Genomic DNA, 15,789 nt, shown 5'->3' with positions numbered 1-15,789 from the left:
ATCTACTCTCAGAAGTCTCACAGCATCATTGCGGCCAAACTCTATTGGGTTTTGAGGCAGGCGAGTGTGGTAGTGGTGGGCCAAGACGAGACACGGTCACCAGGTCACCACAGGCAAGGAATGTTCTCCTTGGCCTGGGCTCAGCTCAGGAGCCCGAGCACCTGTTTATTAAAGACTCTACTTAATTGGAAAGTGGGCGCATGAGGTCAGAATGTGAGGGGCCTTACGTTTTTTAGAGCCTCCTTTGGGCCCCAAGATAAAATATTTGGTAGGTGGGAAGGCAGTTTCAGTAGAACGAGATGTTCAGGAGAGCCAGGCCCCGTGGAGTGGGAAGGAATGGAAGCCCTGCCACCATTGTTTCCCAGCGTCAGCGTGGCCCCGTGACTGGCTAGCAAGTCAATATGAAGTAGTAGTACTAATTCATCCCAGAAAACGAGGTGTCTTGGTTTTTGCAAAGTTGTCAGAAATAAATCACTAACTTTGGAAAGCTTTGGTGTGTCACCTGCAAGAGCCCTGTAAAGTTCTGGTTCTTTCCTTCCTGCCTGTGCCTTTGTGACCCTTAGCATCACCATCCTCGGAACCAGTGCCAAGTGGCTGTCTGTGCTCGAAGAGAAACACATGAAACCAGGTAAATATGCCCCCTTAAAGTACTTGTTGCTTGACTTGCAAGCCAAGGGAATGCAACCCATCGTGTTACGCATTTCCTGCGTGCAGTGGGGCTTAAGGCGTTGGATTTGGTTTTAATCCTTGGGCGATTCCGCCTTCCAGCGGAGACCCACAGTCTCCAGACGCTTCACATGATCCTATCCACCGGCTCCCCGCTGAAACCCCAGAGCTACGAGTACGTCTACAGGTGCGTCAAGAGCAGCGTGCTCCTCGGCTCCATCTCAGGTACGCCCAGCTCCGGGGGCTCACATGGTGGGAGGGGTTTTCCATGGAGACACATATGCTCCCCTTCACCATGTCTGCTGAAGCCGGGCTGGCACCCCTGAGCCCGGTCACCCACTGACTGGCAAGTCCACTCGCTTGAATTTATCCTAAGAAAACAGCCTGCAGGGGTGCAGGTATGTGGATAAGGACAGTTGACTGCAACATTGTTGATATCAGTGAAAAGCTGGGAACTAACCCCTGTGCCCAGCAGAAGGGGATGAATTGAATACCTTATAGTACATCCTTAATTCATGCAGACGTGAAAAATGACGTGATGGGGACATTTGATTAGATAGAAATCTATTTCTTGACATTGGAAGATGGTCATGATACACTGAGTGGGAAAAGCAGATTGCAAAAATGTAAGGCATGATTGTTTTATAAACGGGAAAAGGGACGCACGGGTGTGTGTGTGTACACACTCCTGTGGTGGTGTTTCCCAGCTGGCATTTCTGTCATACTCTTGGCTGTCCTCTTGCCGGCTGCCCGTTTGCCTGGCTCTGGCTCTGGCTCTGGCTTTGAGCAGCACAAGCTGCACCTCTGTCGTGGCCTGGCCTCCCTTATGTCTTGTGGGGGCTGTGTGCTGTCTTGGGGTCCGGGAACCGGGTGCCCTCCGAAGCTGGTTGGACCTTGGGGTTGCTGAGATGAATATGATTTTCTCAGCTTCCCAGCACTTACCAGGCTGTGACTTGAGGCAACGGGGGAAACTTTCCTGCCTCCCGAAGACAGGAAGGACATCACCTTTTGATTCTCTGCCTGAGAGAAGAAATAGAGTTGCCTTAGAGTTGAGGCCAAAATAAACTCTCTGGTTTTTGGAAGCATGGTCCTGTCCCAGTTAACATACACAGAGCATGAGTCAAGAAGAAACATTCTAAGTGATGACTCTAGTCTGTCAGGTACAAAATAGCACGGAGGGTGCTGCAGACACCAGTGTTCCAGTCACGGGGTGTAAGACGTGAAACGTTGCTCCTCGACGGTTAACTCCCTGGTGCCCCTCCCAGATGACGTCCCCTCTGCTTTGCTTCACATAGGGCCACCCGCCTACATGGGTGTTTACCATTTCTACACAAAGTGTGTTCAGGCCAGTCTTGTTTGCGTGTGTGTGTCTGTGTGGTATATGCCTGTGTGTGCATCCAGTGTGTGTGTGGTGTATGTGGTGTGTGTGTGTGTCTGGTATATGTCTTTGTTGGTATATGTGTGTGTGGTGTGTGTGTGGTGTGTGATGTATCTGTGCATATGCGTCTGATGTGTGTGTGGTGTATATGTGTGTATATATGTCTGGTGTGTATGTACACCTTTCTCTCTGAACCTTCACACGTGTGAGTCTGTGCTCAGAGAACGCATTACTATGTGATCATGTCTGCTTCTCACCTACAGAGGGTATCTGAGTGGGGACCATTGCTGGCAGCAGTGGCTTAGGCTCGGGGTTAATGCTGTCCCCTGCTTGGTGGCCTTGGAGCCTGACTCCGTTTCAAGCTCCTTCCTGAAATACAAGTGTTGCCCCCTGGCACATTCTCTCCTGTGAGACTGGGAGGGTTCCTGGTTTTCCAGTGGTGGTGTGAACGTCACCAAAGTGAATGAGCCTCCCGGGGGGCCTGCCCGGCAGTGCCTCGTGGCTGATACCGTGGCATCCATTTTCCACGACACCGCATCTTGAATTGCAGTGGGGCCGTGAGAGCTTTTTGGTTTCTCTTCTAGCTGGGAGACTCGATCAAAAAACAAATCACCCAGGCCCGAAGGGTCTTTGCCGTTCTTAAATCCCCTCCCCATTCTCCCTGAAAAGAAGCTCCAGCTGTTAGGGAATTTCCCTTGATCTGGAGGAAGGTTAGTAGGCCTTTCTCCTTTGTTTACTAAGAAAAAACATGCACTTGGTCTCAGCTGTCTGAGTTTTGAGTTTCATTTCTCTGCTATTGGCAGGTGGCACGGACATCATCTCCTGCTTCATGGGCCAGAATGCCTCTATCCCTGTGTATAAAGGCGAGATCCAGGCCCGGAACCTGGGCATGGCGGTGGAGGCCTGGGACGAGGAAGGTGATGGCTTCAGCACCATTTTGTTTTCTGACTCAGTGGGGTGACTGGGAAGTGCTTGGAATGTATAACCTTACTTAGTCACAATTCTCCAGAACTGTTGGAGAGGGGTGTCCCTCCACTTGCAGAGCAGTGCCCTGGGCTCCCTGCCTCCCCTCACCGTAGTCTGCTCCCCTGAGAAGTGGGGGGCATGGGCTGGAGCTCACGGGAGATTGTGTGCTCAGGAGGGGCAGGTGGGTGATTCCCTTGCGGTAGCCACACTGCCCTCCAGCCCCGTGCCCCAGCCTCGGCAAGGACCCTTTAGGGTTGGCTCCCTGCTGGTCTCCGCAGCCTACAGTGACCCTTCGCTATATGTCTGCTGAGCCTATGTGTGTTCCCAGCACCAAACGGCCTGGCTTCGTATGTCACTGTGTTTAAGTTCATGGACTTGAGCAGCCTGAGCTGCAGCCACCATTATCCCAGGCTTGGTGACTGGTGGTGCTTAGCTTTTTTCCTGTTCCTTCCACACCAGGAAAGGCAGTCTGGGGGGAGAGTGGGGAACTGGTGTGCACCAAGCCCATGCCCTGCCAGCCCACGCACTTCTGGAACGACGAGAACGGGAGCAAGTACAGGAAGGCGTATTTCTCCAAATTCCCAGGTAGGTTGGGGAAATGTGGCCGCAGCTGGCGGAATCCCGCCTTGGCTGAGCTTCATGTCTAACTCTATATGTTCCCATATCCTGCCCGCCGCCCTGCCCCAGCCCTGGCCTCTGCCCCCACCTGGCGGAGCTGCTCAGATCTCATTCTGCTGCTGGCAGCTGATAACGAGTTATGATCACTCCCTTGGTGTTTGAAGCTTGACGCTGTCACTGAAAACTGTAATCTGGGTTTAGTTTATTTCTATCCCCCTACTGTGCCAGGAGCCCCCTGGCCCTGAGCTCTGCTACTGGGAGCTGGCTTGACCCCGGTGTGTCCGCGCAGGGGCAGAGGCGCATTTCTGCCTGCTCATAGAGCGGCGTGGTGGCCGGAGGAGGGACTGGCTTGCGCACCGTTACCTGGTCATTACAGTGGTACGGGTGGAAGAGTGCTTTGCTGTGAAGTGATTTACAGCTGGGCACGCCACTCTTTCAGACTGACACCTTGCCCGTCCTCTGAGCGGGGCCCTGCCCCAGCGCAGGGAAGTCTGTATTTAAAGCTCAGGTTCCTGCCTCCTTTTTCTCTTATTTCATCAGCAACCTCAAGTCATCACTGCTCTGTAATTCATAATTTAGCAAGCCTTCTGTTCCGAGTTATTTATACTAAGTGCTTGCTTCCTGCAGTCTCTAGAAAGGTGATTTGATTTTATATCCACCACACGCAGAGGAGGGGGATGTTGAGAGTGCCTCTGGGTGGGCAGGGCTTTTCACAGTCACCCTGCTCTGCTCCCACCCTGGACGCCTGGATGACGGGCATGTACCACCTCCCTGGCCTTGTGCCTTCCCTGCAGGAGTGGCTGGAGGACCCCCGATGAGGGTGGGCCTCCCTGGGGTACCTGCTGCTCTGGGCCCTGCCAGTGTGTAGCTGTCAGGACAGACCCAGGCAGGATGGTGACAGAGACACAGAGCAGTGTCCCCATTAGAAGCTCAGAGGGAGGACCCTTCTAAGAAATGACATCTCTGTCTTCTGCGATACTGCTCTTGGAACACCTTGTCTCCTATACAGGTGTTCATGTGACAAACGTCTCCCAGTCTAGCCCCATGCTGCCGGCCACTACGTGGGTCTCCCTCAGGCATAGCCAGCTTAGGGCGGCGTGGCATCAGTGTCAGCTGGTTCTCTCCTCTTCCTCCGCCCTCCACATCCCTGGGCTTAGCTTGCCAGTTAGCTCTCTGCCCTGTGCTGTTCCTCAGTTCAGGCCGTGTTACTGGGACTGTTGCGGTAGCCTTCGGTCTCCTCCAGTCTCTCCTTTCCAGGACCTGGCCCAGCCCCTCCTCCGAGACCTGTCTCCACTCACAGCCTCCCCTACTCTCCCGCAGTAGCCCTCACGTCATCCCCTCCAGGGCTGGCTTTACCCACTCTGGTCCCCCATGTGTGCTGGTGCACATCAGAACTGGGTGTGCAATCCTCGCAGGTGGCGTGCCTCTCGGGGCGGGGGCCGTCTCATTTCCAGCACCTCTTTCCGCTAGCCCTCAGTCCCATACCGTACACGTTGCTGTCATCATGCCTGCCATATCTGTCCATCTGCCCAGGTGGCTGGCAGGAATGTCCCCATGGTGACTATGCCCCTCTGCCCCCTGCAGATGTCTGGGCGCACGGTGATTACTGCAGCATCAATCCCAAGACCGGGGGCATCGTCATGCTGGGCCGGAGGTGAGGAGGCTGCACGAGTGTGTGTGTGCTTTTGGCGTGAGCGTAGCCTTGCCCAAGCACCTGCCCTGCTCGGGGTTGGGTCCCTACCACCCCAGTGAAGCTGGGCTCTTTCTGGAGTCCAGACCCTTCCTTCCTCCCTCTTATCTTGTCCCCTGAGCTGACTGGCCCCTGTGCTTGCGTGCCCCCAGTCTTCCTACCCTGGGCCTCCGCAGGAGCCTGTTTATGACTGAGACCCTCTGAGGCAGTGCTCCCTGTCCCTGTTTGTTTGTCGTGTGGGCTGACCCCTTGGGCCCATCCTGTCACCTCTGGAGTGGGACGTCCCTGTGTACAGCTTCCTGGGGGTGGATCTTGCCCAATCCACATTGCTGTGCCTGCCATGGGGGTGGGGAAGGGGCGTTGAGCAAAGATGCGGCCAGTGCCCGTGGGCAGCCTTGCAGCCCTGCCAGGCCTGGGGACTAGGGTCCGGTGGTGGGAAAATGTGCATGGCCCAGCACATGGCCTCATACTGGGAGTGAGGGACATAGGTCAGGTGGAAGGGACAGTGAGGGGGCTGGCCTTCTCACAGGGGGGCCCCCTTGGTGTCTAGCTTTAAGTTTGGAGAGAGAAAGAAGGGGAATAGTAGGGAGGGGAGGAGCAGAGGGAAGGGACAGGTACCGGCCAGATGTGGAAGGGGGTGAATGCTCTAACATGGCCCCTCTGCTGGGTGATGGCAACCTCATCTCTTCCAGCGATGGCACACTCAACCCCAACGGAGTGCGGTTTGGCAGCTCAGAAATCTACAACATTGGTACGCCTTTTCCCTTTCTCCCAAATTATTCTTAGGTTATCCAGAAATGAAGGATGTCCCAGAGGCCTGATTTCCCAAGAGCCCCCTTTTGAGATAACTCGGGCTCATCTGTCCAAGGAGGGAGAGTGGACTTGAGTGAGCATCTTCTTTCCAGAACATCCCTTGTACACCCTTGCCACGGTTCACAAACCTCAGGACGGGACGGGGCTCTCAGGGTCACTTGGTGTGAACCCTTCCTCACAGTGAGCTCGGTTGATGGGTTCATGGTGTCCGCCTTTCATAGGTGAAGAAACAGAAGTACAGAGAGGTTGCATGATAGCAAAGGCCACACAGCCATACACACAGTGTAGCCCCCCAGGTACAGCTCAGACCAGGCCTCTCTGTGGAGGCGGGCACACCTTTGAGGCTAAGTGGGTGTCCCCAGGTAGCTCTGGTGTCAGCCAGGCTTGAGATTCCCCAATCAGCCTCTGTTCGTTCCACTGGTGGGGGCCCCGCCGTAGGGACTTGCTTCTTTTTTTATTATCAATTTGAAATTAAGTAAGTAACGCACACATGGGACCTCCTGGTAAAACAGGAAAAGGCCCCAGATAAAGATGATGGATGTGTTTCCCCCATTTGTTAAGTGGCTCTCTTGGAGTAGGTCTCTCTTCCTGGGTGGGCTGGGAGGAGAAGGGTCATCTATTGGACGGGCTGGGTGGCCAGCATTGTCCCCCACTCAGCCGGCTGCAGTGGTACCCGCTGTGACCATGCCCCTTCATCTGTCCCTGCAGTGGAGGCCTTTGAGGAGGTGATGGACAGCCTGTGTGTCCCCCAGTACAACCAGGACGGGGAGGAGCGGGTGATCCTCTTCCTGAAGATGGTTTCCGGGCACACCTTCAGGCCCGACTTGGTGCAGAGGATCCGTAACGCCATCCGCCTTGGCCTGTCTGCGCGGCACGTCCCCAGCCTCATCCTGGAGACCAAGGGGATCCCGGTATGGCAGCTGATGTTGGGCAGCGTCTCCTGCCACCTGGCAGTGAGACCACCGTCACCTCCTCACGGCCCGTGCGCCTTAGGAGACCTTGGCACGGGAGGCTTGCTCAGCTTTATATATAGTGGTCCAGGTTGCCTAGCGACTCCATCCTTCCTCCCTGCTGTCTCTTTCTGCCCTTCCTCCAACTGTGTTTAAAGCAACTTCCTAAATACCTCTGCTCAGAAGCTGAGCAGGCCCAGCACTGTGGCCCCCACCAGCTCTCTCAAATGCAGTTCTGGTGTGTTCTCAAATACCAAAAATGAGAAAATTAACTTTTTAAAGCGCTACCAAGATGCCGTTGCTCTTGCCTTTTAAGTTCTGTCTGTGGGAACAAGATGTGAATCTATTTAGAGGCACATCTTCAGGGAGCTCTTCCCTCCCTCATACTTTGTTTAGCTTCTAAGTGCGGGGCGGGTGCGGGGAGCTTCACCCAGATAGGAGCCCAGCTTTAACTCACATTGCTCACCAAGCGGGTGCTGCTGTGAGCCGAGAGAGTAAACTGCTGTGTGTGTGTGTGCACGTGTGTGTGTGTGTATACACAGAGCACTAGACACACACTCAGCAGCCTGCACTTTGAGCACGCTCGGGAGAAGGCTGCAGAAAACACTGACTGGGTTAGCAGGGGAAGCTGCCTACTGGGGCTGCCCAGTGGAGTCAGAGACAGGTTTTAGTCCAGGAAGTGCAGCTTCCTAGAAAATACTGACATAGGTTATGCTGTTGACTTTGAATCCCCAGAGCACACTTGAGATTGCTCTCTCTTGCCTTAAAAATTCTTTCAACATCTTCAGAGCTATTTATTCAGGAGTGGTGGGTAGTGCTTAACGGTGTGCCTACTGTGTGCAGGTGCCTGTGTGTGCTTGCTCTTTGCGGTGCCTGATCATCCCCGGAGGGTTGGTTTTTCACCCAGCCTCTGTTTCGTCTACTTTTTCCCACTACTTGGGACGCCAGCTTCTCTTCTCCCAGCCTGTGTCAGTTTCTCCCTTTTTTTTAGTGTCCGTACATTTCTTTTTCCTTGTGGTTGTGCGCGGGAAGAGCCTCAGAGCTCAGGAGTTCCCGGCTCTCTGCCTGCCTTGTTTGGGCGACTGGCTGGCTGTGGAGACATTGGCTCTCTCGGATCAGTGGCCCTTACCATCCTCCCCTTTCCTAAGAATGCTTCCGTTCTGTCTGCATCTGCATCGTTTTCGGGAACTAGAGTTAGATTTTGTTCTCTTTACTTTATTTTTTTAAGAAAGAACCTGCACCCTTTGCTGCCAAAAATGATTCTTCCCAGACTGTGTGTGATCATGAGAACAGAGGAGTGTTTATTAGATAGAGGAAGATACTCTTGTTTCTTTCTGTTCCCATCACACTCCCATTGGCTCACTGCTAGGGAACCGGCCCAGTGCCATGCTCCTTTCTCCCCAGATAGTGTCCTCTCCTGCATCTGACTGGTCTGTGAAGTCACTCAGAGGGTTACTTGGGGTTTCTCACGTCCCCTTATGTTTCAGACCCCCATGGTCCAATTACTGAGGTGCCAGGAGGAGGCATCACCCACACAGAGAGGGGAGCATGGCCTGCCCAGCCCAGTGTGGCTGTAACAAGCCCACCTCGTTGGGAACCAGACCTCCCTTAGCAATGCAGAAGGGAAAAGTGACAAGGACCTTCGCTGATGGCAGGAGGGCCCTCTGCAGTTGTGACCCCTTCCCTTGGTGTTTGCGTGGAGTGGACCAGCCCACTGTCCACCTTTACAGGGTCTGAGCTAAGATGCCCTCGCCAGCGTGACGAGTGCTGGTTGACATAGGGAGGCAGCCCGTCTCTGGGTGAGGGACAACCCCCTCTCTCACCTGGGGACCAGCCTATACTTACAGGCCTTGGGGAAGAGTCCTTGAGGCCCTAGGGAGTGTGCACAGGGAACGTGGGAACATGTCCAGCCCTGCCCCTTGGATCTGAACCAGATTCCTCCACTTCTGGGAAACAAGACAAGGTGTCCACCACCTGCCAGCCGCCGAGGACACAGTGAGGCTCAGCTGGGGAGAGAGGGCCGTTTAGAACAGGGAGGCTCTGGGCTGAGGCATGGCTGGCCTTCCCGTGGCAGCCCCTAAGGGTCTTCACGCACAGGACTCTCTCTCTCTGTGTCATGGTTCCCCTCTCGCTTGGGGGTGTGACCACGGGCAGCTAACTGAGCATCTCTGGGCCCCATTTCCTCATCTCAGAGATGGGGCTGGTAGCAGCACCCGTGTGGGGAGTGACGGTCACATGGCGCCGGGAACACACCCTAATGCTTTTGCCCCTATGCTGCCCCTGGAAATCAGCTTGTGTTCTGCAGTCTGTACAACGCACAAAGCCCTTTGCCCTCTGCTCACACGTCACCTCCTCCAACAGGGTTTCCCTGAACTTCCTGTTTAAAACAGGATCCTCTTGTATCTTCCTCTTGTCCCTTACTCTGCCTTATTTTCTTGGCAGCATTTGTCACTGACTGATGTTGAGCTGCTGTTTCATGTCTGCCTAGATGGTTAGCTCCTGGAGGGCAGGAACCTCGTGTGGGTGGCCCTTCCTCCCCAGAGCTCAGCCTGCTGCCTGGCAAACAGCAGGTGCTCACACATGTCTGGTGAACGATTTGTGAGTGAACAAATGAGTGAGCGAGCGGTTCCTCCTGATACCTGCTGAGGTGGGACGAGCCTGTCTGTTTTATTCCCATCTTACCGATAAGGAAACCTGAGAGGCAAGGGCTCCTGCCCAGGGAAAGGAGAAGTGGTAGCTTGAATGGGTTCCGCGTGAGTAAAGCCTTCCGGGCTCTGGGTTGGTCATGGCCGAGGGGAATGGGCTTTGGGCACTGGAGTGACCCCAGCCGACTCCAGAAGATCCCTGTCCCCAGTCAGACTGTCGGGATGTCCTGCCCCACTCCTGGCCAGCCCACATCTCCCCGAGGGATGGCAGGCACAGCAATGGAGGACACGGTGGCTTTTCCCTCCCACCAAGGGAAGTAGCCACAGGATTCCTTTTAAAACGATGCCTTGTTTATTTTGTCAGTCAACAGAAGATAGAAAAACCATTAGCTCCTGTGAGCTGCATTTGAAGCTTTTGTGTAAAGCTCAGAAGCTTGTACAGCACACGAGACGTTTGCATTTAAAGGCAAGAGAGGCCGATGGTGCCAAGTGAAATGACAGGTGGCCCCTTGGAAGCCTCCACTTAGATCCTTAATTAGCACACTCCTCACCTGAAGTTTTCAAGTGAATGAATTTTAATTACATCTCAGGTTTAAAAAAAAAAAGAGGCTAGTGCGAAGAGATCAGGGATCCAGCAGCTGTATTCGACTCTGTTCTAGAAATTTCCTAGCGCATAAGCACACCAATACCACCGACAGCCCGTATGGATAAAAGATGAAACACACATACCGTGCATTTTAGGAGGGGGCCTTGAAAGCCTGGAAAGAGTTGGGCTACCAGAAAAATGGAGGTGCCACTGCACTCGGGTGAGTGGTTCTGAGGAAGAATTTTGTGAGGATCGGAAGGCACTTGGATGAGGCTTGCTTTCCGAGTGCAGATCGGTGGCCACAGGATGCCGCTTCCTGTGAGATAACAGTAACAGCTGCTCTTATATCGACACGCACTTTAGAAAGCTTTGTGAGCGTTAACTTCCCTACCCACAGCCCCCTGGACAGGTGCTGTCACCCCCATACGCTTGAGGAAACAAACTCAGGTCGAGTAACTTGCCCAGAGCCACCCGGGGTGGTGGCAGGAATCACACCCACTCACCTCCACGGAACTGCCTTCCATAGGGTGCCTGTGGGACTTAGGGGGGAACTAGGGGGTTTCACCCAGGCCAGAAGGCCCAGACCTCTGGGAAGAGGAAACTTCACCGTCTTCCAGTTCAGGGAGGCCTCACGAGAGGCCGCATGGGAATAACTTGTGCAGGTGGGGGATTCCTCGGCCGGTAGAACGCGTTGCGTTAGAAACGTTAACGTGCCCAAGCTGGCGTCAGAGCAGCCATGAAATGGCAAGCTCTCTAGACGGCCATGCCAGGGGCAGCGTGGGAAGGTGAGGGAGAGGGTTAAGAGTCGGCTTTAAGTGCCGGACCTCGAAATTGCTTTTCAGCAGTGCCAGTTTCCTCCCAAATGGGGCGGGGACAGTTGTCTGTCAGGCACTTCAGCACGTTTTCAGACAAACTGGGAGTCGGCCGGGCTTGTCTCTGAGCAAAGAATCGTTTGCTTTCAGCACTGCAGTCAGGGTTGGTCCTTCGTGGGTTTGGATGTGCCTGACGTCAGAGCCGGGGATGTTTCCTTCTCGTTGAAGTGCCTTGGTTTTTCGCTCTTCCCTTGCAGTACACGCTTAATGGCAAGAAGGTGGAAGTGGCCGTGAAGCAGGTAATTGCGGGGAAGCCAGTGGAGCACCGCGGGGCTTTCTCCAACCCCGAGACCTTGGATCTGTACCGGAACATTCCTGAGCTCCAGGACTTCTGAGCGGACGGGCCCGCGGCTGCATGCGTCTGTGGCTTCTGTACGTCTGAGACATCACTTAGAACCTCTGGCTCTTTTCAAGGAAGTTTACAGCCAGGGCTCTGTGGGCTGGGGAAGAATGGCTTGTCTCCTAGGTATGTCTAGCAGGTGCCGGGTGTTCACTCGGGTGCGGCCTTGACCTGCAGAGGTACAGAGGGCATGTGGGCTATTTGGGTAGCACCGCTTTGTGGTGTGGGTGCTGCCTGGGTGGGCAGTCATGGCTCATGCCTGGCCAAGGGTGCGGCTGGTGGGTGCTCTGTGGAGGGGTCTGACTTTGAGCTTCGAGGTCCAGTCGTCGTTCCATTTTTACGTGTTCAGCTGCACATCTCTTTCTTTCCTCTACACTTTGGGCTGCCTGTTCCCTCGGAGCCCAGCCACCTATTGTTGAGCATAACTGTTAAAAGGACACAGTCCTACAACTGGTGGTTGGGATGCCGTGGGCTGCCCACCATGTTAAGTACACACAACAGTCGGAAGTCCCTTCCGCTAGACCCGTGTCACTCTTCCACTCAACAGTGTCTCACAAGCCAGCAGAAAGAACCAGTGGGGCTCCCTATTTAATAGGATCTTGTTATTTCTGGCTTTGGATGGTTTTTAAATTTTTGTTCGTGTTAATTAAATGCCTGGTCTGTGTAGGTGTTCTCAGAACTGGGTGTCCATCCTGGGGGCCGTGTTTCCTTGGGAATGGTGGGTGAGTGCGCCCTCAAACCGTGCACCCCCAAGCTGTGCGTCCGGCCAGCCCTCCCTTCAGGTCCTTCCCCAAGAGATGCCACGACAGCCCTACTGTCCCGTGTGTGCTGGTTCTTAGGGTGTTAACGGGAAGATTGTGTTATGAGTGTTCGTAAATCGAGCCCCGCATCTTGATGGGCGGTTTGTGTGTCCTTTTCAGTTCTGTATATTAACCAAGTTCTGGAACCCTAATGTTCATTTTTGTATTTTTTTAAAATGGAGTGCAACGAAATACTATTTTGAATCCTCTTTGTTCTGGGTTATAAAAATATAGGGGAAAAGTGCTCTGAGGAGTTTAATAAATGAACATACATACGTGTGTATGTGCACACACCTGTTCACATGCGTGTGCGTGTGTTTTCTGAGGCTTCATAGGCACAGAGGTGGCTGCACTGACTTGTCAGCTAAGAGCTGAGAACTTGCCCTGGAGGAGTTGTTGGTCTAATTGTTGGGGCCTTCCCTAGGTTCCTGGTCATGACAGCAGTTCCTGGGGACGGCTGGACAAAGCCTGCGCCGGCTCTGTCCCCACCGGCCTGTGACCCCCCTGGGTCTGCCCAGGCTCGTAGCTGTGGATTCTGGACTGTACCCTTTACCTCGTCATTGCAAGAGCTGTGTCTGGCCACACGTCCCAGAATCTAGGCTTACCCCAGCCTCAGGTTATTTTTCACATGTAACAGGAAGTAGAGAAGGCAGTGACTCCTCGATGCCCCGGCTCCTTTGTCTTCCTGTGCTCTGACATCCTCAGTGTGTGGCTTTTATCTTCTTGGCCACTGAGTGGTTGCCTGACCTCTAGCCTTTCACGCGTGTTCAGGCAGGAAGAAGGAGGAAGTGGCCAGAGGGCTGGAGAAAGCCAAACAGCTTGTGCCTCCTGAGTCCCTTCCTTTTTTAGCAAGGAAACAATGGCTGTCCTGTAAGCCCACCCAGTTCACATCTGCCTGTCTCATTGGCTAGATTAGATTACATGGCCACCCTGACTGCAAGGGAGTCTGGGGCTCTGAGTATGTTTTTTTTCCTCTGAAATTTCCTTTGGCTCTTGTAACCAATGACCATACACTTAGTAGCTTAAAACAGCACAAATTAATTAACTCTTGAGTTCTGGAGGTTAGCAGTCCTGAAATAGGTCTCACTGGGTTAAAGTCAAGGTGTCAGCACGGCTGGTTCCTTCTGGAGACTCCAGGGGAAAATCTGTTCCCTTATCTTTCCCTGCTTCTAAAGGCCACCTGCATTCCTTGGCTTGCAGCCCCACCCTCCATCTTCAAAGGCTGCAATGGCTGGTTGAGTCCTTCTTATATCACACCACGCTGACCATCCGGCCTACCTCTTTCACTTATGATGATTTTTGTGATTACACTGGGCCGTCCCAGATAATCCAGGACAATCTTACCATCTCAAGATCCTTAATTTAATCCCATCTGCAAGGTCCCTTTAGCCATGTGAGGGAACATACAGTTTCTGGGGATTATCCTGTGGACCACACTTTGGAAACAGTTGGAGTTCTGTTGGTGAGGATGAGGGGAGAATGGTTCCTGGGAAGGCAGCCAGCACTGAGCGCCGAGTGGGAAGACCTGAGCAGTCCGGGGGCCTTACTGTCCACTGCCCTGGGCTGGGCTCCTCCCCAGCCGCCACTGTGGGCCTGCCCTGCCTGGGTCCTGCTTCCCTCGCGCAGCCCAGGTCAGGCCAGGCACCTGCAAGACACTCCCTCCCCTCCACCGGGAGCTCGAAGACTGACTTCATACTGACTGCGATTGAGGAGTCATTGCAGCTTAATCACTGTGTCCTTTAGTTCCGCCAAGATGTCCCTAGCTGGCTTCCTTATTAATGAGCCACGCTGGGCCACTTTATTAACGAGCAGCAGATGGTCCGGAACAGCAGAAGCAGACACTGGCGCACACAGCATGGGTCGTGCTCGCCGGGCCTTGGCTGAGCATCATGCTTCACACCCACCACCCGCTGGCCACCACCATTGCTGGGGCAACCAACCACAAGTTGCTACTCTGCACCAGCTCTCCTGTCCTGCAGGTTCTCACGGCTCCCACCAAGCGCGCCCTGTTAGCAGGATCTGATGCTTGGCTTGGTGGCGGCTGCCAGGACTCTGGGCTCCTGCTTAGCTCCCACGGCAAGTCAGGCTCAGGCCCTTTCCTCCCACCTCCAAGAACCTTCTCGTACTGGGGCTTGGGGCCACCCTCACCGTGTTCACCCTGCCTGTGCAGCCTATTGCCTGGGTCACTGGATCCTTGGCCACCCTCCTGGCCCTCTTCTGTGTACCTGCTCTCTGCACTGCCTTGGTTTCTGTCACCCTCGCTGCATCCACAGCCTGAGGGCAGGGCCCAGGATCGCTCACTTCTCTGTGCCCCGAGCACCCACAAGATTGCCTGGGCTGTATCTCCACGTCACTTCCATAAAGACACCAGTCACTGGGGTTAGGGCCCACCCTTGTCCAACATGCCCTCATCTTAACTTGAGCACCTCTGCAAAGACCCTATTTCCAAATAAAGTCCCCTCACAGGTTCCAGGAGTTGGGACTTTAACATATCTTTTTGGAGGACACAAATCAACCCACAACAGAGGGCAAGGATCATGGGGAACAAAACTCCTTTTGAGGACCAAGCCTCGTTCCCCAAGCCTTCAGAGGTAACGTCACACAGATTTATGGGGGTAAATTTTAATCACTATGTATAGGCTAGGCTGCTACAACAGAAACCCCCATATCCAGCAGTTCAATCAGAAAGAAGTGGCCTTCTCTGCTGCAACAGCCCCGAGGTGAAGGGGCAGACTACAGTGGTAGGTGGCTTTGCTTTGCAAGGTCATCCAAAGACTCAGGTTTCTTCCGTCTGGTTGTTTCAACATCTCCTGGCATGGCGGCAGTGCCATGTGGCTGAGGATGGATTATCATATTCACATTCCAGCCCTGTGGGAAAGGGGCCCAGAGGAAGTGGCCCTTCCATCTGCTCATGTCCCATGGGCCAGAACTTCGTGGCATGGGAGGCTGGGAGACATCCTCTCCAGCTGGCTGGCTGTGCGGGTGGAGATGGGTCTGCTTCAAGGAAGAAGTGGAGCATGGAGATTGGGAGACCATTCATCCCTATTGGGGGTACAGAAGTCCCTGGGTAGCACAAACAGTTAAGCGCTTGGCTGCTAACCGAAAGGCTGGTGGTTGAAACCCACCCAGTGTCACAGGAATCAGGCCACCTCTTGTGACCAGGCCCACCTCCCCACCAAGCACCAACTGACGGGGCAGCCTTTCCTTCACACAAGTTTGGCTTGCTGGTTCCTGTTGGCCTGTGGTGGAGAACTGGCCTAGGACAGAGGGAGTGAGTGCATTAGAAGGTGATACTTGTATCTCTACATTTTGAAGGATGAACTGTGAGACAAACTCATTTTTTACAACACTTTGGCCTTGTGTGTGTGTGTTTCCTTAAAGTGGGAATTATATGCCTGTCAGACTTGGAAGAATGGAGCTTTGCACATGTCAGAACTGTTTTTGGTTTTACCCCAGGGTGAACAG

The 15,789-nt window shown here is 53.9% G+C and overlaps 1 protein-coding gene across 6 annotated transcripts in view; it reads left to right on the top strand.

Moving 5' to 3' along the window:
- AACS (acetoacetyl-CoA synthetase) overlaps positions 1 to 12,625 on the top strand; it is a 52,664-nt gene extending 40,039 nt beyond the window's left edge. For 4 of the 6 annotated variants that reach the window (XM_003420276.4, XM_023539204.2, XM_023539201.2 and 1 more), the window contains exons 11-18: positions 564 to 628; positions 769 to 891; positions 2,848 to 2,961; positions 3,470 to 3,595; positions 5,213 to 5,282; positions 6,011 to 6,069; positions 6,840 to 7,042; positions 11,382 to 12,625. In XM_003420276.4, coding sequence (XP_003420324.2) covers positions 564 to 628; positions 769 to 891; positions 2,848 to 2,961; positions 3,470 to 3,595; positions 5,213 to 5,282; positions 6,011 to 6,069; positions 6,840 to 7,042; positions 11,382 to 11,519 — 898 coding nt within the window. In that variant the 3' untranslated portion in view covers positions 11,520 to 12,625. Of the gene's footprint in view, positions 1 to 563; positions 629 to 768; positions 892 to 2,847; positions 2,962 to 3,469; positions 3,596 to 5,212; positions 5,283 to 6,010; positions 6,070 to 6,104; positions 6,205 to 6,839; positions 7,043 to 11,381 lie in introns of those variants that run through there. The other 2 variants (XM_064272051.1, XM_064272052.1) reach the window with 2 other exon arrangements.
- The last annotated feature ends 3,164 nt before the right edge of the window (positions 12,626 to 15,789 follow it).

Source organism: Loxodonta africana, chromosome 19 (genome assembly GCF_030014295.1).
Source record: "Loxodonta africana isolate mLoxAfr1 chromosome 19, mLoxAfr1.hap2, whole genome shotgun sequence".
Taxonomy (NCBI): domain Eukaryota; kingdom Metazoa; phylum Chordata; class Mammalia; order Proboscidea; family Elephantidae; genus Loxodonta; species Loxodonta africana.
The sequence above is the reverse complement of the archived record's forward strand: the minus strand, read 5'-3'. Positions and strand labels throughout refer to the sequence as shown.